At 31.8% G+C, this 24,930-nt stretch overlaps 2 protein-coding genes across 3 annotated transcripts in view; both read left to right on the top strand.

The window, feature by feature from the left end:
- The first annotated feature begins 7,640 nt into the window (after nucleotides 1-7,640).
- LOC109806874 (uncharacterized) lies at nucleotides 7,641-15,499 on the top strand. Of its 2 annotated transcripts, XM_083074767.1 has the most exons (6): nucleotides 7,641-8,676; nucleotides 9,212-11,308; nucleotides 11,559-11,813; nucleotides 12,490-13,191; nucleotides 13,363-14,178; nucleotides 15,269-15,499. In XM_083074767.1, the coding sequence occupies exons 2-6, from the start codon at nucleotides 9,242-9,244 to the stop codon at nucleotides 15,497-15,499; spliced, it is 4,071 nt and encodes a 1,356-aa protein (XP_082930893.1). In that variant the 5' UTR covers nucleotides 7,641-8,676; nucleotides 9,212-9,241. The 2 variants fall into 2 exon arrangements, with proteins under 2 accessions (XP_082930893.1, XP_082930892.1); XM_083074766.1 differs by having other exon boundaries at nucleotides 7,641-11,308.
- The window catches only part of LOC109807690 (uncharacterized), a 10,935-nt gene continuing 1,485 nt past the window's right edge, over nucleotides 15,481-24,930 (top strand). The window contains exons 1-7 of the mRNA XM_029273314.2: nucleotides 15,481-15,948; nucleotides 16,036-16,797; nucleotides 17,533-18,261; nucleotides 18,504-19,334; nucleotides 19,735-19,848; nucleotides 22,300-22,980; nucleotides 23,253-24,104. Of these exons, the coding sequence (XP_029129147.1) occupies nucleotides 15,631-15,948; nucleotides 16,036-16,797; nucleotides 17,533-18,261; nucleotides 18,504-19,334; nucleotides 19,735-19,848; nucleotides 22,300-22,980; nucleotides 23,253-24,104 (4,287 nt within the window). The 5' untranslated portion in view covers nucleotides 15,481-15,630. The remainder of the gene's footprint in view (nucleotides 15,949-16,035; nucleotides 16,798-17,532; nucleotides 18,262-18,503; nucleotides 19,335-19,734; nucleotides 19,849-22,299; nucleotides 22,981-23,252; nucleotides 24,105-24,930) is intronic.

Genomic DNA, 24,930 nt, shown 5'->3' with positions numbered 1-24,930 from the left:
TAAAAGATCGAGGAGAGAGGAAAAAAAAATAATTAAATACCAAAATAATAATAATAATAACTTTTATTTAACTTTTTAAAATAATTTTAATCCAATACACTCATAAAAGTTCCAAACATATATGTTTTTTCTCTGGATAATAGAGAATACATGGTATTTATGTTAATATAAACTTTTGTCATCAGCTACTTTTGTTACAAATCGTTGGGTGATAACATTTTGGATTTTGTTATTTTGTTAATCAGTATTTTTTATACATCTTGTTAATCAGTATATCTTAAGGCTATTTGTTAGGAAATCAATAAATAATTATTTTTTTCTTGAAAATCATACTGAAAATGTACATTAGAAATCATAAAGAGTGTATTCATGTTTTTTTTAATATAAAATATTACTTTTAATTCTTGAAACAGACCACTAGTTAGCATTTGCCTAATTTTATTTTATTTTTAATTGTTGGTAGCCACGTTTGATTACTATATTGCTGGATCGATATTGGGTTGGATATGTGGATCTTGAATTACAGCTACTCCTATGTATTTTCTAAAATGACTTCAAAAATCGTTTGAACATTGAACTAAAAGTCAACACATGGGTGATAGATCAAACTGATGTTTAGTAATTTAAGCCACAAATTGATTTATTATAAACCAATAATCCTTTTCAATATGATAAGAAAATGTGCAAATTATTGCAAAAGTGGACTTCAACGCATTTTGTCGCAATTAACAGGCTGTTTAGCATGTGCCAATATATTTTTCATTCTTACTGCACCAAATATATTCTCTATTGTTATAGATAAATACGTTGACATCGAATAATGAACAATAAATTTTTTTCAAATATTATGTTCTTCAATCACAAAACAACATGACACACCTAAGCATTTTTGCCTGCTGCATATATGACACTAGCTAGCAATCGAGACTTGGAGAGAGTTAGAGACAAGCTCTCCTTTTTATTTGGAGATTCTGGTCGTGAGCTTTGGAGGGAGGAAAAGGAGTGCTCCTTGGTTGCATGTAACTCTTTCCACCCCACCAATGCTCCTGTCTTCCTCTCCATCAAAGTCTTCATCTCCCTCTCTTGAACATTTTGTGAAGCTTGGTTGTTGAGGTAAAGGGTGTTCTCTCTTGTGTTTATGGAGAGTTCAGTCATGGGAATGTTGGTTCTCTTCATTGCATGTGTTTTCTTTCATAGTATGTATCATGCATGTGTTGAAATCTCTTGCTAGAAATTCGGTTTGATGAAATCTATTGAGGAGATCTTGCATACATGTTTATTATTATTTTTTTCACAAACTTGACCTTTCTAGAAAGATAAATGTGTTGGCTTTAATGTGTAACAAGTCTCGTGCAATTTGAGTTTGGGAAGAGGGAGAAAATTGAAAATCTTTGAACCATGTCAAATCTAGATTCCATTTTACCATGAATTTCTGTGAAATTTTGTCTATTTTTGTTTAATAAGGGGGACACCATTTTGGAAAACTAGATTAATCAACTTGATCTATGTATAAAAGTATTTAGATGAAAAATGTTTTACTAATCTCCTTAGAAGCATGTTTCCTGGACTTTTTACTAGTACAATAGTTGTGGTATGCTAGATAGTATCATTCATGATCAAATGTGGTGATGGCTAAATGTATAACTTGCTAAAATCGTTAACATGAATGTATTGTGATCTTTTATTTGTTGTATTTATTTGCTCTTTTAAATTAATTAAAAGACTTGGGAAGTGTGAATTCCAAGCAAATGTTAATTGATGCATGCAATGCATTTATTTTGAAGTGAGACTGTATTGGAGATCGAGAGGGTTATGAACCTCAAGCATTTGAAATGTATGCACGTGTGGTTGTTTGTGTGATACGGTTGATTTTCAACCCTAATGAGATTTTTTTATTTTTTTATTTTTGTATAGTTGAATTGATGGTAGTTTCACATGGACTCAATTATGAGTAGTTGGAATAGAATTTTTCTTTTGTTGTATAATTGAATTGGTGGCAGTTTCTCATGGACTCAATTATGAGTACTTGGAATGACTAGAGCCTCATTCTAGTAATAGTAAGAGGACCTAACTTGAAATGCATGTATGGAAACATGAGTGCATAGTAGGATGTTACAAGTACAAAATAAAAAGAGTCACATAACTTATTATTAGTCAGAATCCTTCATAAGTCAAAACTCTTTATAAGTAGTCTTTTTTGAGATGTATGTCCGCTTTTAAGATTAATAATTGACCTCATAAACTAACACAAGACTTTTTAGTGTATTTTGTCCTCACTCGTACACTTTCTGGAAAATTTCCCAAAAGGTCATCCATTCCTAAATTTTTTCAAGCCAAACACACTTAACTGTAAAGTTCTTATATGTGATGAGCTACCGAAAAGTATATGCATCTTGTTGGTATATGTAATATAAATTAATTCCTTTAAGCCATAATCAAATATATAATCTCATTCTTATACAAATCTTTGGATCCTTCTCATTCCAGTATTTTGAGGCTGTTACAAGCTCACCAGCTTCCGTCTAGTTCATCCCCAAACCACACCATACTAGGAGAGGGAACTAATTCTGATACCATTTGTAACACCCCTTATATTTGACGTCTCAACGGTTCCACTCTACAACATTTCATATGGTGACACTTCACACAACTCCTTGTTGGTCAAATCTTTTCACCGGTCATAACCCTTCATAGGTAGCCCTTTCTAAAATGTTTGTCCGCTTTTAGGATCAATGATTGACCTTATGAACCAAGATAAGACTTTTCAACATGCATTATTCTCACTTGCAAACTTTTTGTGAAACTTTCTAGAAGGTCACCCATCCCTAAATTGTTCCACGCCAAACATGCTTAACTGTAGAGTTCTTATGTGATGAACTACCGAAAAGTAGATGCATCTTGTTGGTAGTACAAATTAATTCTTTTAAGTCATCCTTAACTGTATAATCTCACACTTGTACAAATTTCTAGAATCCTCTCATTACGGTGTGTTTAGACTATTATAGAGAAAATGTTAAAGCTCGTGAAATAGATGTCATGACTTGTCATGGCCACTACACTCCTGGAATCCCTACTATTAGTAACAAAAACTAGCCTACTAGAACATTCAAGATTAAGGGAAGGAACATGAAATACACACACACACACATATAGAAAATAATCCTATGATATACAACATCACACCATAACTATACATGAAAAATACAACACTCCAAGCAAACATGTATCTTATTCAAGCAATTGCACACAAGACATCCAACAATGCATATGAATGAACCACAACATACAATATATGAAAACACCTTTATTAATGCGTTGTCATGCATTCACCTAAGAAGATCTCCTAACAACATAAACAGTCTAAGTGATTTTCATCCAATCGAACCAATCCAATCATTTTCACACCCGAAGCGTCGATTTGATTACAACAATATGGGATACCAATCCCTCTTCTGGTTTCTTGGTTCACTTACACTAAGAAAGTCTGATTTCATCATTAGGAGTGATACAATTGGGTATAGGTGTATCACGACCTTGACATGCATTACCAAGTCACATGTGGAGTTAGCCTACTGGTCATCCTCAAGGAACCACATAATCTTTCCGAGTACTTGGTTAAGAGTTGTAGTCCTCAACTTTCTACCTTATTCAACCACTAATTAAGCACCTAGAGGATACGTATTCTCAACACACCTCAAAAACCCATTCTAAGAGACACACATGCTTAAGGAGGGTTTTTCAATAGTAGCCTACTCGAGCACCACTCCAACATACCCTATGCGGGATCTTTTTTTTTTTTTTTTTTATAAATAATTTTCTTTCCTCAAGTCCTAAGTTAGCCAACATGTTTTAATGTCATATCGCATTCTCAGCATCCACACCTCATCATTCATCATCTATATGCATCACATCTGGTCAATATATATAGAGATCAACAACAACATCATCCATATAGGATATATCAATGCTTTCCAAAATCATACATCATACCTATGTACATACATATACTCATCATCATCCAACACCATAAAAATATCTACATATGTCATATCTAATCAAAAATATGTAGAACCATCATCATACACCATAAAACATGAAATAGAACTCAAAACATATATTCATGTTCATCATACAACATGTATCAACATACAACTTAATTATTAGAAACAACTATCTTATAATGGAAACCTTCACATAAAACAATGCATAGGGAGTTTTACTACCCTAATCAAACACATATTTATCTCACATGAAAGATAAAAAGGTTCTCTACAACTCTTTTGAAGACTTCAAATTCTAACTCCATCATTTACTATACTAAAAATCACAAAAATCGTAACAGTTTGCCTAAATGTTGACAACTTGATCTTTACTCACTAAAAAAAGTCATAATTAGAGTTTTAGACCTTCTTTTTAAGTGATTTAAAAGTAATTGGAAAGCTAACATCCAATGCTACAATTTTTATGAAGACCACAAAAGCAAATTCGTCCATCTACTTGTTTAAACAAGTCAATATTTTACTTAAGCGAGGTCAACTCGCTTAGAGTGACTAATAGCTCACACTAAGCAATCACAATTCGCTCAAAGCATTCGAAAACTCACTCTAAGCGACCCAAATGAGAGATATCATCTTTGAGAAACCACCAAGACTTGCTTAGAGCGACCCCCATGGGCGCTTTAAGCGACCAAACCCAAAAAATATGTAGATTCAAAGCTTAAGAACATCAACCCAGCAAAACACTTCAATCATCCAAAAATCCACCTAGCCCATACATTAATTCATGCATGCTACTCAATCATTCATACATATACCTTCTCAACAACTCATTTTTCCCCAAAACCACCACATGAAACTACAAAAGATGTCAAGATCATCAAAATCATCTCAACCACCTCAAGAACAACCAAACCCCACCAAAATAACCTTTAAATCTACAAATCCTCTAATTCATGAAACAATTGATAATCTCACTCACATACAACACAACAATTGAATCAACCATTCATCCTAACTTCCTTTACCTCGATTTTGAGCTTTTTGAAAAAGAAGGATAGGAAGAAGAAGAAAAGAGGCTTCGAGCTTTTGATCTCCACTAGCTCTGCACCACCCAACTCAGATTCTCAACTTTCAAATGCTTTGAATCCACTGTCCAACAACATTCGTCATGCACCAAAGGGACAGGAAGAAGAAAATAAGAAATGGTTCTCTCTATAAATTCTTTCTTTAAGGTCTAAAAATTATGAACTTTTGAAGCTTAACTCAAAATAGAACCTTATATAACTTCCCCTCTCAAGGTCAACTGAACCTTTGGCTAGACACCCTCGCAACTTACCCAACTTACCTTAGTACAGTCATAATAGAGATAGTTGTAGAGATTTATGTTGAAATGAACTTTTGTTTCTATTATAAATCATTTTAATTCTAACAACGGACTCAAACACAACAAGTATATCGGTCGTACAAGTAGTAAATTCAAATCGTATCCACAAGGACTAGTTAGGTAAAAGAAGCATTTAATGACTATTTGTGACTAAAGAATAATTCCAAATTTTTCATAGATTGTCATGCAATTGAAATAAAGGTTATGACTTGTTGGAATTTTAAACCTATAAAACTAATTGTGTGTGTGGAAGGGATAGAAAATGGTATTGTGAATTTGTGAGATTGTGAGGTCAGATATCACCAAACTTCCTTCTAATGAATCATTGTTCTCTTATTGCATTCATTGCCTAGTCAACCCATAAGTCTACTCAAACCTAATCCCTTAGAGCAAGAGCCTAGGTGCATATATTGAATATCAATTCCTTAAGTATCCAATATATATACCTGTAATACGGGTTAGGGTTTAAGACTACTAATGGGCCAAGCTTCATTCCTAGATACATTTCCCACTAGGTATTTTGTTTCAGAGCTAGATTCAAAGGCTATTTTCCAATACCCAATGGACTCTATATCAAGCAAAGGAGAATCAATCCAAAGCAAGCATTAATAATAGAAACACAACACAACAATGAATGAAATAAACATATATCATTGATAAGTTAAAGATTACAAACGATTTTAGTTGGTTACATCTAATCCCATAAAATAATGGGTAGAACCGCTCAAAACAATGAAGGTAAACAAAAATAGAGATGGAAGAACCGAAGGAAAGACCCACACACAACACGGTCCCAAGCACCGGGAATCCCTTCCACAGCTCCTAGAAGTCGCCCTATGTGTGAATGAGGAAGAAAGCCTCGAAGGTTTGATCAAGTACGAGCTGGGTGAGCCAGGATAAGGTTTACACGCCCGGCGTGTTATACTTCACACCCAGCGCAGGGTCTTCTAGAAAGGTAATTACTCTCTATCTCGAGTCACGCCCGACGCGAATACTCCTGCACCCGGCGCAATGTCTTCCAGAGAGTTTAAATGCTCTCTGTCTTGAAGCACGCCCGACACGGATGCTCTTGCACCCGACACAATGCTGAGATGCAGATTGTGTTGTTCTCTATCTTGCACAAGCCCGACGTGGGTACTATTAAGCCCAGCGTGATATCACTTCTCCTACTCCTTAGCTCTTTTAAGTTCCAATCCAATGGGTCTCCATCCTCAACTCTTCAACTCAATACCTGCACAAAAAATGAGGTGTATCAGGGTATTGTCAGATGAATTTTGGGTTAGCTATATCTGCACAAAATTGAATCAAAAGAAAACAATTCTATTGCAAGAGCGCATGAGGTGAGTGGAATTGTTCAATAATTCCTATCTAAAAATCAGTATAAATGAGACTTAACAATAGCGGGATGTTGTAAGAAAAGACCAAATAAAAAGAAGTGGGGTGTCTAAAAATCATGTAGAGTGTCTAATTGGATAACTTTCTATGGGGGCAAAATGGCATGTACATCAAGTGGGGTGTGGAAGACAAGGTCATCAAAATGTTATATTTGGGGAGTGTTTGACAAGGTCTCAATGCTTGTATGTTAGTTCATTGTTGTCTGGTACCTTATTCCATGGAACCCTACATTGACGAATGTGTAAATCAACTGGTGAGGAGTGTGTTGAGGAGTCAATCCTCAAATTGCAGATGATCACCATTGGTACCTAGAAAGATTGATGTGTACGACATGATCATCCTTGGAGATGTAGGCACTGGGTTGTGACAACAGTTTTCATGTAGTCGACTTGGCAATTTCAACTGAGTATGAGCAATCATCAACTGGTGAGAGCTTGCCATTATATTGTGGTTAGGAGTGTATTCCGAAAAGTCATCCAAACTAAATAATGTAAGACCACTGAGTTTTCAAAGTTCTAATGACAATTGACCAATAGAAAATAATTAAGAAGTTTTGTAATGAAAAATGAGGGGGAATTCAAAATGTATCGAGTAGATTGTTAGCTTGTGTGTGAGACTTTGATTAAAGTCGTTGTTTGCTTAACAAAGCAAGGAGATTCACCTTTACATTTAATTTTTAGGACGAGATGGTAGTACCAAGGGACATTGTAGATATATTTCTTATTCACTTTTGTCACCCTTGTATTTATTTATTTTCTTCATAGGTTTAGTTTCACATCTAGAAATTGGTTTAGCAATGATTGCTCCAAGTTTAGGACCATTTTCTTCTATGTGTTTGACCTAGGTAGACCTTAGCTTAAATTTTTTTGGCATATGTATATGAAATCATCTTTCTTTTTACTATATATTTTTTTTTTTATACTTGGGGTTGCATAGGAAAAATAGTTATGCTATGATACTTCTTATTTTTTGAGTATTTATAAGTGTTGTAATAAAAATATTGCATTTATCTTATATTAATCTCTTTTTGAACAAATGCTTGAAAACAAGATAATACTATACTTTCCTTTTTGAAATTTTAAAATGGAACATTTCATTTACTAACAGGTGTTAACATTAGAACTAATTAATGTTTTCTTTTAATTATTTATTTTAAATTTAAGCTTATATTTTCTCAACTTGCATGATTCATTAAAGAAAACGAAGCAATCACATGAAAAAAAAATCAACTTTAAATACTGATCACGTACAAGTCTAGATTTAGGGTGTCACATCAATTATTAGAAAATATTTCTAAAAAAAAATAGAGTAAATTATTAAAAAAACTACTAATATGATTTTATGTATACATTATTAGAAAAATTTGGCTTGTTTCTCAAAGTTTATATAATACTGTGTTTGAATTCATCATTTGTGCACGGAAGGTTAAAACATGTTAGAATTTATGAACAATACTAAAAAAATTCATAAAAATACGAAATATCCTTTTTTTTTATCACAAGTACTAATAATATATATAAATTTTATTTATTTAATAATAAATAAATAAATTTATATATTAATAAAAATTATAATTTATGTTAAATAAGTGAATAATTATATAATTTAAAAATATTATATATATACGTGTGTGTAATTTTAAAATTATTGAACTTTTAATAAGAGATTAAAATAGTTGAATTATAATAATTAAAAGAATAAAATTACGAAATACAAGACAATTACGCATAATGTATTGACAGAAGCCGGTGGTGGCGGGTTGAGTTTAAAATTTAAAATAAAAATGGTTTTGTATTTGACGAGGTGCAATTTTTTTGTTTCTGCAGCCCAATAGTTTGTTCAAGTGAAGGAGACGAACAACCACTTGCATGCATTTTTCAATCCAAAATAATCAACCTGGTAACTGCTAATCTTATTTGACTTTTCAGTATGCTTGCTTAATTGATCATGAGTATTGGAAATTTTTGTTATCTTGTGAATGATCCTAGTGAAATTCATCTGTTTCTATGAGGTCAAAAAGAGGAAATCGATTTTCTCTTTCTAACTCATGATGGTTCTAATTCTGAATGCGGAACCAAACACACCGTTTGGTCTCTCAATAGTCAATATTCTAGAAAGTAAACATTATTTTCAATGATTGTACCTTTTCAGGCACCTGTATTGTCATATTACTGATGGCAGAAACTAGAACTATGTTAGATAGCTGTTTGTAATAGTCAATTTTATAATTGAATTAGTTAGCGGATGACAGCTAACTGAGACATAAAGAAAGAAATTTCTGAATCTTGGATAACAATCGTAATTCTTTCTCCCTGTATTCTCTCAAGTAATAAAGTCTTGAGGTTCTTTCTTTTATAGAGCTTTTTGCAAATTGAGATTCTTCGTTCCTAGTATCTTGTGTTCTATTAGTTACCGTAACAACTGGTATCAGCAGTCTTGTTCCTGTGGCACATTTCTTACAACCATGGCAGAATCTACGCGATCACAAGCAACTTTGCATGAGTTAGAAGAAAGATTGGAAACTCGCATTTCGGAGAAAATTGAAGTGAAGATGGTGGAACTTGCGGGTGCGATGCAGAAGACATTACACGATTCATTGAAAAGGACATTAATGGAATTGTTGCAAGAAAGTCATGATAATTGTGGATCGAGACCCAGGCATCAAAATTTAGAGGGCGATCATGATTCTGGTTCTGGTAATCATCATTCTCATTATCGGGCTCCTTACGCTTGTGGCACTAGGTTGGCTAGAATTGATTTCCCTAAATTCAATGGTGAAAATGTGAATCAATGGATTTATCAATGTGAAATGTATTTTGCAATTGACCTAACTCCTGAGGAATTCAAGGTGCGGTTAGCAGTTGTGCATTTTGAAGGCAAGGCTATGCAATGGCATCATGCTTTTTCAAAATCTATAAAAAACGATAATTGGCCAACTTGGACTGCATATGTTAAATTGTTAAAAGATAGATTTGGAAGAATTTTTGAAGATCCCATGGTTGAATTGATGAATCTGAGGCAACATTCTACTGTTACCATATATCATGAAGAATTTGATGCCATAATTAATCAATTGGATTTAGCAGCAGATTATATTCTTAGCTGTTTTCTGGGAGGATTAAAGCATGATATCCAAATGTTAATACGAATGTTCCAACCTACTACTATAATGAAAGCCTTTTCACTTTCCAAACTTTATGAATCAGCAAATCAAATGGGTGGCACAGCTAAGCTTAAAAGGTACACTTCTATTTCCTTACAGCATTGTGATGTGACTGACATCATCGAGGAGTTTCCTAGAAAAGTAAATTGTTTTAGACTTAGAGTCTTCCATCTTGACAATAAGGATCCACTTCTGAGATTACCAGACAAGATTTTTAATGAAATGAAAGAACTCCGGGTGTTGATATTGATTGGCATTCATTTTTCAACCTTACCTTCATCAATTAAAAGCTTAACAAAACTCAAAATGCTTTGTTTGGAGCGATGCAAGCTAGGTCAGCATTTATATATAATAGGAGAGCTGGAAAAATTAAGAGTTCTTAGTTTAGCAGGATCTGATATTGATCGCTTACCTGTTGAATTGAGGCAGTTAGCTAAGCTACAAATTTTTGACATAAGTAATTGCTTTAAACTTGAAGTTGTTCCTGCTGATGTAATGTCAAGTTTGACATGTTTGGAAGAGTTGTATTTGAGAAATAGCCCGATTCAATGGAAAGATGGACTGGTAAATCACATTGGAAATGCAAGTCTTTCTGAACTAAAGCAACTTAATCAGTTAACAACACTAGACATGCAGATCCCAAAAATTACCCATTTGCCTAAGAACTTGTTCTTTGACAAGTTGGATAGTTACAGGATCGTCATTAGAGATTTCAATGCATATCCAGTGTGGGATTTCAAGATGCTAGAGATGTGTGAATCATCAAGATATTTGGCCCTTCAGCTAGAAAAAGGCTTTAACATTCATTATCAAAAGGGGATCAAATTACTATTCGGAAGAGTTGAAAATTTGTTATTGGGACAACTAAATGATGTCGAAGATATTTTCTATGAATTGAATTATGAAGGATTTCCATATCTAAAATATTTGTCCATTGTAAATAACTCAAAAGTGAAGTCCATCATCAACTCAAAGAACCAAAAACATCTTGAGCAAGCATTTCCCAAATTAGAGTCATTGTTTCTCTATGAAGTCAACAACATGGAGTATATATGCCACAGTGAACTTACAAATGATTCGTTCTGCAAATTGAAATCTATCAAGCTCAAAATCTGTGGTCAATTAAAGAATGTCTTCTTTTCTATGATCAAACATCTTTCTGCACTTGAAACAATTGAAGTTTATGAGTGTAACTCTTTGAAGGAGGTTGTTACCTTGGAAATGCAAAGCATTGAAGATGAAATTAACTTTCCTGAATTGCGCTCCTTAACCCTACAATCTTTGTCTGAATTTATTGGATTTTATACCTTTGGTTCATCAACAGAACAGGTGCCAAACAGGAAGCCCGATGGACTCTTTGATGGAAAGGTGTGCTCAAAATTTTCATGTTCATTTGGTTTGTTTTATATGAACTTTCAAAAATTAGATATCATGTTTGTTAAGATCAAGAAGGAAGAGTTTATGAATAATTTAAAAAATAAATTTTTGGTTGCCTATTTATTCTACTCTATGAAACCATTCTTTTTTTTTTGTCCCCATATCATAAATATTAACTTGAGAAAATCAAAATAATTTCTTTAATTTTTGTGACATTAGTTATATTTGTGTGATGATGCAGGTTGTAGTTCCCAAATTAGAGAGAATGGAGTTGTCCTCAATCAAAATACAAAAAATATGGAGTGACCAACCTTCAACAAGATCTTACTTTCAAAATTTGTTACATTTGGATGTGAATGATTGTTGGAATTTGCGATACTTACTGTCCCTTTCAATGTCGAAAAGTTTGATGAATCTCCAAAGCCTTTTCATAAGCGAATGTGGGATGATGGAGAGCATATTTATCGAAACAGAAGATAGTATGATCGAAATTGAGGTATGTTGATGGGATTACCACATATTTGAGATCTTTTAGTATACCTTTATATTGATATGTAGCTGATATCCATATCTTAGATATTAGATAATTTAAAATTTGTGTTTGTTATATATGATGATAAGGAAAAGCTTATACCGATACCTAATGTGATGTGCAAGTATTTCATGCCTGATATTTTCATGTCAAATTCTTTCAGTTTGTGAAATTTAAGATACCATAGTCATAGGGGTCATAGTACTACCAAAAATCATTTGATTTTGTGTACCTCTAAATTCCTACAGTCAGTATTTTAAATTGCATTTCTTATGTCATCCTTAACCAGTAGGCCATTTGTATATACCATTATGTAATTTATCATTAAGGTTTGTTTTATAGAATGGGGAATCTCTTTGATCCTTTCTTTTAAATTTTTCTAACCAAATTAATAATAATATTAATCATTGTTATCTTGCAGCATGCAACTTCATGGTTTTGTCTGTGTCATAATTCATGAAAACAGAATATATACCTATTGGCGATGACAATAAACAAATATAGCCATTAGCTACTCAAACCACAAATTAAACTTTGTTGTATAATGCAAGTTATTTTTCCTCTTTCTTTATTGGTTTGTTTAGTCAATCTATTGTAGTTGTTGATTTAATTAAATTTATGGCAATTATGAACCAAGCAGGAAAACATTTTTCCAAAGTTGAAGAGTATCAACTTGAAAAGCATAAAGAGATTGAAAAAGATATGGACCAAATTTTCTCTACATTCCTTTAGCAAACTGGATGCGTTGATCATTGAGGGATGTGATAAGCTTGAAAATGTTTTCCCTTCTTATATGGTTGGAAGATTTCGTAGTCTATGCAACTTGAGGGTTATTAATTGCAAGTCAATGAAAGAGATATTTAACCTCCAAGATTGTGAAAAACGAGATGCTGAGGATATGACCAATTTGCAAAATGTTCATGTAGGAGCACTGCCAGTTTTGGAGCATGTATGGAACAAAGACCCAGAAGGAATTCTTAACTTCAAAAATTTGAAAAAGATTCGGATTCAAGAATGTCTCAACTTAAAGCATATATTTCCTGTTTCTATAGCCCTGGGTCTTAAAAAACTTGAATACCTTGAGGTCTGGAATTGTGGCCAATTGAAGGAAATTGTTTGCAGGGGGGAAAGAATCAATGAGAGTAGCATTTCGTTTGAGTTTCCTAGACTAATCACCACCAGATTCTCAAATCTACCAAACCTTGAGTGTTTCTATAGGGGAACACATGAATTATGTTGTTCAGCACTGAAGAACTTATATGTGGAACTTTGTCATAAGCTCAAACTTTTCAAAATGGAAATTGCAAATCCAGAAATTAAGTCAGTCTTCTTGCCTGAAAAGGTATTAATCGGCCTTTTAGGTCTTGTGCATTATTTTTTATTCATAGATATAGATTGAGAATGATAAAAGGAGAAAACAAATACGAATTTCTGAATTTCATGGAAGATGCATTTTCATATATTATCTTTTTACATTAACTTACCTTTATTTATTTCATCCATCATATCTTAGGTAATCTACAGCTTGAAGTCCATGCAAATAGAGCCACGTGAAGCAATTTCCTTAAGGAGATATATGGGCATTTACAGAATGCAGAAATTAGAAGAGTTTCAATTATCTAGACTAGTTGACACTGAGATTCTTTATTTTTTCCTCCACAGAAATCCTAATCTAAGAAGTCTATTGTTGAGTAATTGTTTCTTTGAGCAGTTAGTGCCTTCGAGAAGCCTTATTGGAGAAAGTTCGGGGGTTGTTCCAAAGCTCAGAAGCTTGAAGTTAATAAACTTACCTTCACTTAAGATGATAGACTTTGAAGAAGACACATTACTTTTTCAAAGTTTAGAGTGCTTGATTTTAAAGGAATGTCCATGTCTGAACACCATAGCGCCTTCCTCTGTATCTTTCACTTACTTAACAAATTTGGAAGTCAGTAATTGTAGTAAATTAAGCTATTTGATCACACCATCAACTGCAAAAAGCTTGGTTCAACTCACCACCATGAAGGTAATCCAATGTGAATTGATGGAGACCATTGTTTCATGGCATGAAAGTGATGAACAGATTACTTTCAGACAATTGAAAGAAATGGAACTTGTAGCTCTGCATAAACTTGAAAGTTTCTGTAGTTCCTATCGTTGTGCCTTTGCGTTTCCATTGTTGGAAAAATTCGTAGTGAGCACGTGCGGCAATATGAAAACCTTCACGTTCTCTGAACGAATCAACACGACACCAATGTTACAACAAATATGTGTTAGACATGGAAAGGAGGAAAAAAAATATTGGAAAGGTGATTTAAATGTTACGATACGACACATGCACAAGATTTGGGTACGTATCCATTATTCACAATTATTGACTAACTCTTTATTTTTCTTGATTTTTTTTTGAGAGATCCTATTAAAAACTTTGATTAAAGAATTCATAGATAATTTTTTTTACTAAAATTACGATGGAATTGAATTAAAAATTACAGTGAAATGTGTTAATAATATACTAATACTCTTCAGTTGACAGCATTATCTTCTCTTTTTTTTTTTCTACAGGAATTTATTTGAGTTTCATGTTTATTTAAAATTTCAAGTTTGATTATCTTGATAGACGTTAAGAAGATATTTTTTTGCCTTTCATTAAATCATCTTAAATTCTTAAGTTTTTAATTTTTTATTTTATCAGTAGGTTCTTAATTTGTTAATTAAGAATGTTATATATTAAGTATTTTAATTTTCATTTTAAAAATATTTAATTTTTTTAATAAGTATCCTTGGCATACATTAATGAAAACCAATATTTTAAGTAAAGCTTAGGCAAAAGAATTTGTTTAGAGCTTTTCACATGATTTTTCGTCTTAAAGAAGGGTTTTCTGAATTGAGATGTGATGTTATTTGTGTCTAATCAACTCTATGATACATGTATGCTCTAGCCTTGTCAGGTATTATTTAGCCATCATAAATAACTTCTGAAATTTCAATTTGCACACATGAATTAATCACAATTCGTGCCTTTTATTTGATTTATCTATTTGAATTGGTTGAATTTTTAATTCTTCTAAAATAAGTAAATGTACAAAATGAAAAAATATGTATTAAATTGTTAACTTAAGATTATGAGTTATTTTAATTCAAATGAATGATAAATGTATTTTACTTTTTTTTAACACATTTATTCACTTTAGAGGATATAATTTTGTGGCATATTTGGGAATCATTTAGGAAAATGAGATATTTTTAATATCAAAGGCATTTATATGTCTATCCAATATTTTTACCTTTTTTTTAACCTATTTTTATCTCTCTTTTTTTTTTTTCTCTCTCTCTCTTCCTAGATGTATTCGCCCATAGCCTACATTAAAAGCATTTTAATGAAGTATTAAGACTTCAACAGGTATTTAGGATATTTCTGACTTTAAACCTATTTACAGGCTCTTGATCCAGACAAAATGGCAGCTTCCCATCCTTACGAAACACTCGAGAGCACTCAATTGAAGACTTTGAAGCTGGTGAATTGTCAGCTTGAACAACAAGCAATTCCAACTGTTGTTTTTCCTAGTTTAAAGAACTTAGAAGAATTGGAAGTACGTAGCACCAATGTAAAGGTAATATTTGGTATATTGGGGACTGAGATGAAGGGATATAGCTTTAATTTCCACTGAAGAAATTGACTTTGTGTGAGCTTCCGGATTTGAAACATGTATGGGATAAGGATTGCAAAGGAATTCTCAGCTTTAAAAATCTGCAGGAAGTAATTGTTACTAATTGTAGAAATCTGGAAACTCTGTTTCCTATGGAGCTGGCTAAAAAAGTTGAGAAGCTTGAGAAGCTTGAAATAAGCCACTGTGAAAAGTTTCTAAAAATTGTTGAACAGGATAATGCAGCAATAGAAGCAACAGTAGAAGAATTTTCATTTCCTCATTTGACCTCGCTGAATCTGCGTATGTTACCACAACTCACTTGCTTTTATCCTGGAAGTTTTAGCCTGGAATGCCCCAACTTAAATCATTTAGAGGTGGTGTTTTGTGCTAACTTGGAGACATTTCAAAGTCAGCAAGAGGCTCAAAGTTCTACATCAGTCAATCGACAACCCATTTTCTCTGAAGGAAAGGTTTGTAATGTAATTTGCCTTTTTTACCCTTTTGTGTATCTTTTCTATTTATCATCTAATTGTCACCTTTTGCTCTGCCCGTACTAGGCTATTTTCATTTTGGAGTCATTGAAGCTTGATTGGAAAAACGCTAGGATGCTATGTAATGGAAAATTTCTGGAAGACATGCTTCATAAATTGGTCGAACTTGAGCTGGATTTTATTGATGTGAATCAGGTATCCAATCTTCCTGTTGAGTTACATGAGAAGGCATCTAATTTAGAATATCTTCAAATAAGCCAATGTAGAGCCTCTCAACCAGAACAAGGTGAAATCAGAATGCATGAACACTTGAAAACTTTCTTCTTTGTCTGTAAAGAGCTGCATAAATTATGTGTTTCCTCGTGTCATCATTTGACAACATTAGTACATTCAGCAGTGTCATTCTGCAATCTAAAACAACTTTCTGTAAAAGATTGCCATGGATTGAAGCATTTATTTACATCCTCGGCTGCAAGAAAGTTAGTGCACCTTGAAGAGATGTACATAGTGCAATGTGAATCAATGGAAGAAATATTGGCAGAAGAGCAAGAGGAAACTACTTCAGGAGCAATAAAATTTGAGCGACTCAGCACAATAATTCTAGATTCTTTATCAAGCTTGTTATGTTTTTATTCAGGCAGTAGCACTCTGCTATTATCAACTCTGATAAGAGTGCTCATTTGGAAATGCCCCAACATGAAGACTTTCTCCCGAGGAGACATACATGCAGAATCCTTTCTGGGAATTCAGGGCTCATTAGATACAAAGGAAAAATTGATCTTCCACCAAGATCTTAACTCCACTGTGGAGCAGATGTTCCAACAGCAAGTAAGAACTTTGAATCAATTGATTATCACTCAAGTTATTTTGTGAAGTTAATGATTTTAATTAAAATTTTGTTCTTGTATTTTAAGTATATTTTTAAATAAGTAAAATTAAAAAACAAGTTCAATAGTGTGAATTTTTTTATACCATTAACTAATAAAAAAATCACTGTTAAAATCATTTTCAAGATAATAATTATAAAAGTTGACAAACTTGCTATACATAATGGTTTGTGATTGGATAACAAGTGCTTAGACTATTTTCTCGTTAAAAATGTTTTCTGATTTTACATTAAAAAAATTTATGTTGACAATGCATCACAATTAAACTAAGCAAATAAACCAAGTCTCATAAGAATTTAATTTATATGCATCGTCAATGTAATTATGTAAAACCTTTTTATACAATGCATATATATTAAAGTCCGGCTTAAAGTTTTGCACTATATCCCGAAGGCACAGAAAAACAATTATATTAATACAAAAACAGGACACTACCCGTCAACAGAAGAAAAGGTAAAAAAAAGGCAAAAATACACATAACAAAAACACCCAAATTATTTGCAACATAAATTCCACTCTATTACCTTTTGTTACTTCCTCTAGATTTTCCTCTCAATTTAAAGATGCTAAAATATTGAAAAGCAATGTAAATTTGTAACTTTGTTTAAAGGCACACATGGTCACGCGGAGCAAGCAATGGATATGATATATCTGACGATAAAATTATTGTTTATAGGAACTTTTTAAAGCCATAGACAAGGAGTGTTTTTCTGATTATCATGAGCTAGGAGCATGCTGGGATGGTGAAGTTGTTTCGCAAAGTAAATGGTTGTGCAATGTGTTAATTTTGAAGCTGGACAAGTGTACTCTACCATATGCAATTCCATCTAGTATTCTTACTTGTTTGAAGAACTTAAGAGAGTTGGAAGTACGGGATTCTGACAAAGTAAAGGGAATTTTTGAAGTGAATGACATTGAGATATTGGATACAGACTCCCGGCTGAAGATATTGACATTAATGGGGCTATCGGAGCTAACACATGTTTGGGCAAATAATAGTCAAGGAGTTCCCTTCTTTCAAAATTTGCAACAGGTCGTAGTTAATGGTTGTGAAAACTTGAAAACTTTATTTCCTGCCTCCTTGGCAAAAAATCTTAAGGAGCTTGAGAAACTTGAAATAGTATCTTGTCGTAAATTGCAAGAAATTGTTGAAAAGGAAGAAAGCGCAACAACAAATGTAATAGAGAAGTTTGTGTTCCCTCATTTAAAGATGTTGAACCTTTATCACTTGCCACAGGTCACATACTTTTACCCTCAAACATTCAGTCTGGAATGTCCGTCCTTAAATAACTTATCTGTGTTGGATTGTGATAAACTGGAGTTATTTCAAAGTGCATATTCCAAGAGAGTGGATGAAGGTAATGGTACTTCAATTAACAAACTGCCTCCTATCTCATATTTGAAGGTAAGCATGATGGAATGTGCACTCTCAACTTCTCTTTTCATCTTCTAATTCACTAGTAATTATGTCCTACAATAATCTTGAAATTTTATGAAAGAAGTATTGAATATAAAAAAATGCCATTAATGTCTTGAAAACATTTAATATTTACCATTCAAAACAAGTAGAAAGATTACTTGGCCGATTTAAAATCATTCTCTAATTCACAGTCCATCCATATAATTTGTTTTGCTTTTAATTGCTAGGTCGTCTCCAACCTGAAGGAATTGAAGCTTGATTGGAAACACATTTCGACATTAAGTTTAATGTTTAGGTCAAGGCAATTTACTGAAGATCTCAAACATTTAAATAAAATTTACATGTTCCTTGATACTGATGAGCATGTGAAGACTATTTTGCCTGTTGAAATACTCCAAAAGGCACCAAATTTAACCGAAGTGAGTATAGAATATTGCAATAGTCTTGAGATATTCTTTGATGAAAACCACAAAATAGTTGAGGATGGGATGCTTGGACAGTTAAGAATATTGACACTAAACAAAGTATTTGAGCTCCAATCCATCAAGTCACAGATCATTGAGAAGCTCCACGAATTAAATGTTTTTGAATGTCCTGATTTGACATCTTTAATACATTTTACTGCTACAGTATCTTTCTCTTGTCTGAAAAGAGTGTCTATATCTAACTGTTCCCAATTGCAATATTTATTTACATCATCAGTGGCAAAAAAGCTAATGAACCTTGAGGAGATCACAGTTAATGAATGCAAATCGATGAAAGAAATAGTGGCTCAACAAGGAGATTCAGCACCAGAAGCCATTAAATTTGAGCGGCTCAACACCATTGTTCTCAATTCTTTACCGAGTCTAATGTGTTTTTATTCAGGCAGTGATACTCTGCAATTATCTTATTTGATAAAAGTGCAAATATGGCAATGCCCCAAAATGAAGTATTTCTCCCAAGGAGCCATAGATGCAAAATCCTTTCAGGGAGTTCAGATGTCGCTGGATCCAAATGATGATTTGCTCTTAAACCAAGATCTTAATGCCGCTATTAGAGACATGATCCAATGCCAGGTAAGAAATTCGAGTCCAGTTTCTTGTGGACTAATATAATGTTGGTTGTGTAAGCATGAAATTTGGCACCAAATATCAATTCATGACTGTTGCTAAATGTAGACTTCAATATATTTATCTCAAAAACTCATGTAATTAAAGACCACAGTTTTTATGGAATGACATAAAAGACTGACAAAGTGACAATCATGATTTGTAAATTTTTTTTGATGAAATGAAATCATGAATTTGCAATTTAATTTGATTCAACTCTAATCCATTTTATTGCTAGCACTAAGCTTTTACTTAAAATTTAAAGAGATACTAAAACGAAAAACATTGTAAATTTGTGACGCCGTCACGCAGAGAGCAAGCAATGGGTATGATATATCTAATGATAAACCTATTGCAATATTTACAGGAGTTTTTGGAAGCCTTGCACGAGAGCTATATTTTTACACCTTTTCAATACGGTCTTCTTCCTCCCTTCAAGAACTTAATAGGATTTGAAGGACGGCATAGCTACAAAGCAGAGGTATTTTCTTATATGAATCATACTGAGATGTTCGAAATAGCATCCACAAGTCTTGGCTTTCTTTGAAAAAAGTGATTTTTTTTCCTTTTTTATAGACTTGTTTTTGGTTAGTATTTTTTTTCCTGGACGACATTCACTTTCTCCTTTTTTAAAATTTTAGTCTTTATAAAATATAAGATAAATGTTTATTTTATGTAAGTAGTTTATAATAAATATATTTTTGAATATAAATTATATAATAGTTAATTGTGATAAATATTTCTTTTTGGTTGTAATAGATATTTTTGAACTTGTAAATTATATTTTAGATTAATGAGTAGTAATTTATATATTGATAAATTTTTTAATTATTGATAATTTAAAAAAAATAACTAAAAAAATAAATTTAGAATTAAAAATGAAAATAATAGATTGAAAGAAATCAGGAGATAAGAAAAAAAAAATTAAAAACATTTTTTGTTAAAAACAAAACTCATAAGAGTACTCTCCTTCAAAATGACTTCTAATGTATATATAGAGAGGACTGAATTTTTTATTTTTTTTTTCATTCTGTGGCTACATTTTATTTTCCTTAGTATCAATAGGCAACGAATTTGTGTTAACCACTAACATGTTTCCATTAATATATATATATATATATATATATATATATATATATATATATATATATATATATATATATATATATATATTCTTTCCTAAGCATCAATACTGGCTCAAACTTACAAAGTATCACCCTTTAATTAATTATATAAGCGATATTGAGAATTTACAAAATATAACCAAAATAATTCAAAAATTACACAGTAAAAAAAAAATAAAAGCATAATTCTTTGTTAATTTTAATATATAGGATCCACTTAGTAGTAACTTAAAGTGTGTTAATAACCTTAGGTTTAAATATGTCTTTACTACTCAAATTTGGCATTAGCTTATTTTTTTTTATTCCAAAATTTAAAATTTAAATATATTTTTAGTGTTTATAATTTTCAAAAATAATTTGTATTAAATATTTAATTTGATTCATGAAAGATGATAGAGGTGACAAATATGTTCTTGAAAATTTTTTTGTGACATCTGAGTCCTTAAATTTTAATTTTGTTATACAAATTAATTCTTCCATTATAATCAATTTCTAATTCTGTTAGTCTCATGACCAATCAATAATTAATTGTCACGTTGACATATTCTTATTCAAACACGTGACAAAGTAAGAATTTTTAATTTAATTTAAAAAGAACAAATATGACGTTTGAATGACTTATTTCTTCCACTCACTCCTATTATTGCTAAGCTTTGTCTCACGTCTATGAGAGAAATTTTGCAATTCATTAAACATAATAGAAGCACTCATATTTGATTGTTACTTCTTCGCTTGAGATCTTTCATAATGATTACTTATTTTGCTAAACTTTAAATTCAATAATTTAAGGATTCAGATGACACAAGAAAAACTTCTAGGAATTTATCTCCCACCTCTACTATCTTTCGGGAACTAAATTGAGTATTTACTTAGATAATTTATTTTTCTTTTTGTCCAAATGTCGTTGTCACATGTAATCCACTTCCTAGTATTCTTGTTAATAAAATCATCTTATTCAATTATTATTGTACAACTAACTTGATCTATTTCTGTCAGTAATGTTGCAAGTGGTCAACGGGACCAAAACAACCCTTTTCTAGAATTTTAGAGACTAAAAAAACATTTTTTTAATTTTCAAAAAAGAATTTATGTTAAATGTGAAGAACTAAAAATATATTTAAATCATAATTTTATATCATAATTCCGAACACAAAATCTTAAGTTTAAACTTGTTGTCTTTATTATTGTAACTTCTATAAAAAAAAAATCCCGAGCTTGTAAATTTTATTATTCATTAGTTCATAAGTAACTAACGAATTAATTTTGTAGCTTTTGTTTGAAGAAATATGCAGAAACTTATTTATAGAAATTACATATTTATTAAACCAATTGCAATTTGATTTAATAAAAGGACTAATTCTCCGCATGACAAACCACGATTTGAATCTCCATTACGAAAAGCAAAACATATTTATTACGATTATATAATATTTGCTTTACTTATTTCAGTTCATAAGGTACCGTTTGGTCGGATTTTTTAGTGTTTAATTTAAAGTTAAAAAGGAAGTTTTAAATTTAAGCCGTAAATATTTGATGATTTTATATTTTAAACTTAAAAATTATGCATTTTTTTTTAATAGTGTCTTCTGAAAACCGAGAGGTAGACCCCAGTTTAATGAAAGATAAATGAATGACAATAATGATTTACAGATTATTATTACGTGTTCTAGTTTTTCCTTTCAATTAAAAGAAGCAAAAGCGAAAAACATTGTAAATCTGTAGTTTTGTTTATTGGCAGACACAGTCACGCAGAGCAAGCATTGATATGATATATCTGATGATAAATAAACCTGTTTTAACATTTACAGGAGTCCCAGAAAGCAGCATTGCATGGTAAAGTTGGTTCGCAAAACAAATGGTTGAGCGGTTTGATAAATTTGCAGCTCTATAAGTGTGTTCTACCATATGCAATTCCATCTGGTATTCTCCCTCATTTAAAAAACTTAAAAAAATTGGAAGTGCTGGATTGCAACAAAGTAGAGGTAATTTTTGATATGAATGACACCAAGATAATGGAAACAACATCCCAACTGCAAATATTGACTTTAACAATGCTACCGAAACTGACGCATGTTTGGGAAAAGAATAGTCCAAGAGTTCTCTTTCAAAGTCTGCAACAGGTCGTTGTCAGTAGCTGTGAAAACCTGCAAACATTATTTCCTGCTTCCCTGGAAAAAAATCTCAAGGAGCTTGAGAAACTTGAAATATTATCTTGTCTCAAATTGCAAAATATTGTTGAAAAGGAAGAAGGCACAGCAACAAACATAACTGAAAAGTTTGTGTTCCCTCATTTAAAGATGTTGCACCTTTTTCAGTTGCCACAGCTTGCTCACTTTTACCCTCAAACATTCACTTTGGAATGTCCCGCCTTAAATAACTTATCTGTGTTGAATTGTGATAAATTGGAGTTATTTCAAAGTGTACATTCCAATGGAGAGGGTGAAAGTAGTGCTTCAATTAACAGACTGCCTCCTATCTTGTATTTAAAGGTAAGCATGATAGAATCTGCACTCGACTTTCTTCTCGTTTCATCTTTCAATTCACCAGTAATGTTATATCCTCATACAAAATCTCTCTAAAGCTTGTAAATAAAGTATTAAATGAAATAACAATTGCATTTAATGCCTTAAAAACATTAAAAAAAATGCAATACTTACTATACAAAACACGTAAGGGCGGAGTAATAGGAGGATCTTTAAGGGTTTTAGAATTATTTTCTGATTCATAAACCTTTCTAATTTTCTTTGCTTTAAATTGTTAGGTCTTTTCCAATATGGAGGAGTTGAAACTTGATTGGAAACACATTTCGGCATTAAGCTTAAGTTTTAGCTCAGTGCAATTCACGGAAGAACTCAAATATTTAAATAAAATGTCCCTGTGCTTTAACGTTGGTAAGAATGAGAAGCCTATCTTGCCAGTTGAAATATTCCAAAAGGCACCCAACTTAATGGAAATGACTGTAACAGATTGCAATAGTCCTGGCATGTTCCTTACTCAAAACCCCAAATTTAGAGAAGAGGGGATGCATGGACAGTTGAAAATATTGACACTACAAAGAGTATCTGAGCTCCAGTCCATTGAGTCGGAAGAATCATCATGGATAAACACAATCAGTGAGAAGCTCTATGAATTAAATGTTCTTCATTGTGATCATTTGACAACATTAGTACATCATACTTCTATAGTATCTTTCTCTTGTCTAAAAAAAGTGTCTATATCCTACTGTTTTCACTTGCAACATTTATTTACATCATCAATGGCAAAAAAGTTAATGAACCTTGAGGAGATCACTGTTAAATATTGTGAATCGATGAAAGAAATAGTGGCTAAACAGGGAGATTCAACTTTAGAAGCCATTAAATTTGAGCAGCTCAACACCATCATTCTACATTCTTTACCAAGTCTGATATGTTTTTATTCGGGCAGTGATACTCTCCAATTATTGTCTTTGATAAAAGTGCACACATGGCAATGCCCCAGAATGAAGTATTTTTCCCAAGGAACCATAGATGCAAAATCCTTTCTGGGAGTTCAACTGTCGCTGGATCCAAATGATGATTTGCTCTTAAACCAAGATCTTAATGCCTCTATAAGAGAGATGTTCCAACGGCAGGTAAGAACTTCATTTGAATCAAGTGATGAAGTCTATTAGCTTTGCGTGAATTTAATATCTTCAACAATGTATTTATAATATATCAAATTTGTAAGTATTTAAAACTTTTTTGTTTTATAAATTAAATATCATTTTCTATGTCAAAAGAAAAAATTAAATATCATTTATCTCATATTAGCAAATTAGCTTGTTAGTTGAATGTATTTTTTTCACTATATTTTAATGTTAACAATTTTAATATCATTATTTATATTAAATATGTATTATTAAAAATATTTATTAACCATTAACCTCTTTACTAGACTAAATAAGGCAATTTAATATGACTGGGTCTATTTGGATACAATCTTAAAGGACTCTTGAGAGTTTTTTTACTAAAAATGAAGAATATTTTTTAATAGAGAAGTTCTTAAAAGTTGTTCTAAACTTCTATCCAACCATACTCTATGTTTGTCATATCATTTCAGCTAGTTTTTAGCTTTTTTTTTACTAGCTGAAAAACTTGTTTGATCTTTAGTAGTATTTGATAAATATTTTTTTTTAGTAGCTTATATCATTTTTTGAGGCACTATTTGAAATTTCAAGTAACATTTTTTGTTTAAACACGTGCTTCTAACTTCTTATATTTTATTCCCCTTTTGTCCTTAACATATGTATTAAATTTATTCCTATTATTTTTTATTTAATGTAGGATTTTATTGAATTTTTTTGTTTCTCTTCTTCCACTCATAAAGTAGGATTTTATTATTTTCACCTTTTTATATTATTATTTTTAACATTATATTTCTGTATATTTTTATAAATACATTACATTAATTACATTAAT

This window comes from Cajanus cajan, chromosome 5 (assembly GCF_000230855.2).
Source record: "Cajanus cajan strain Asha chromosome 5, NIPB_CcT2T_4, whole genome shotgun sequence".
In the NCBI taxonomy this organism is placed as follows: Eukaryota; Viridiplantae; Streptophyta; class Magnoliopsida; order Fabales; family Fabaceae; genus Cajanus; species Cajanus cajan.
This window is presented reverse-complemented; position numbering and strand designations above follow the sequence as displayed.

Coding starts and splice junctions, on each gene's coding strand:
- LOC109806874 (XM_083074767.1), top strand. CDS start 9,242: ATGGCAGAATCTACGCGATCACAAGCAACTTTGCATGAGTTAGAAGAA. Junction 11,309..11,558: donor ATGGACTCTTTGATGGAAAG/GTGTGCTCAAAA, acceptor GTGATGATGCAG/GTTGTAGTTCCCAAATTAGA. Junction 11,814..12,489: donor ATAGTATGATCGAAATTGAG/GTATGTTGATGG, acceptor TGAACCAAGCAG/GAAAACATTTTTCCAAAGTT.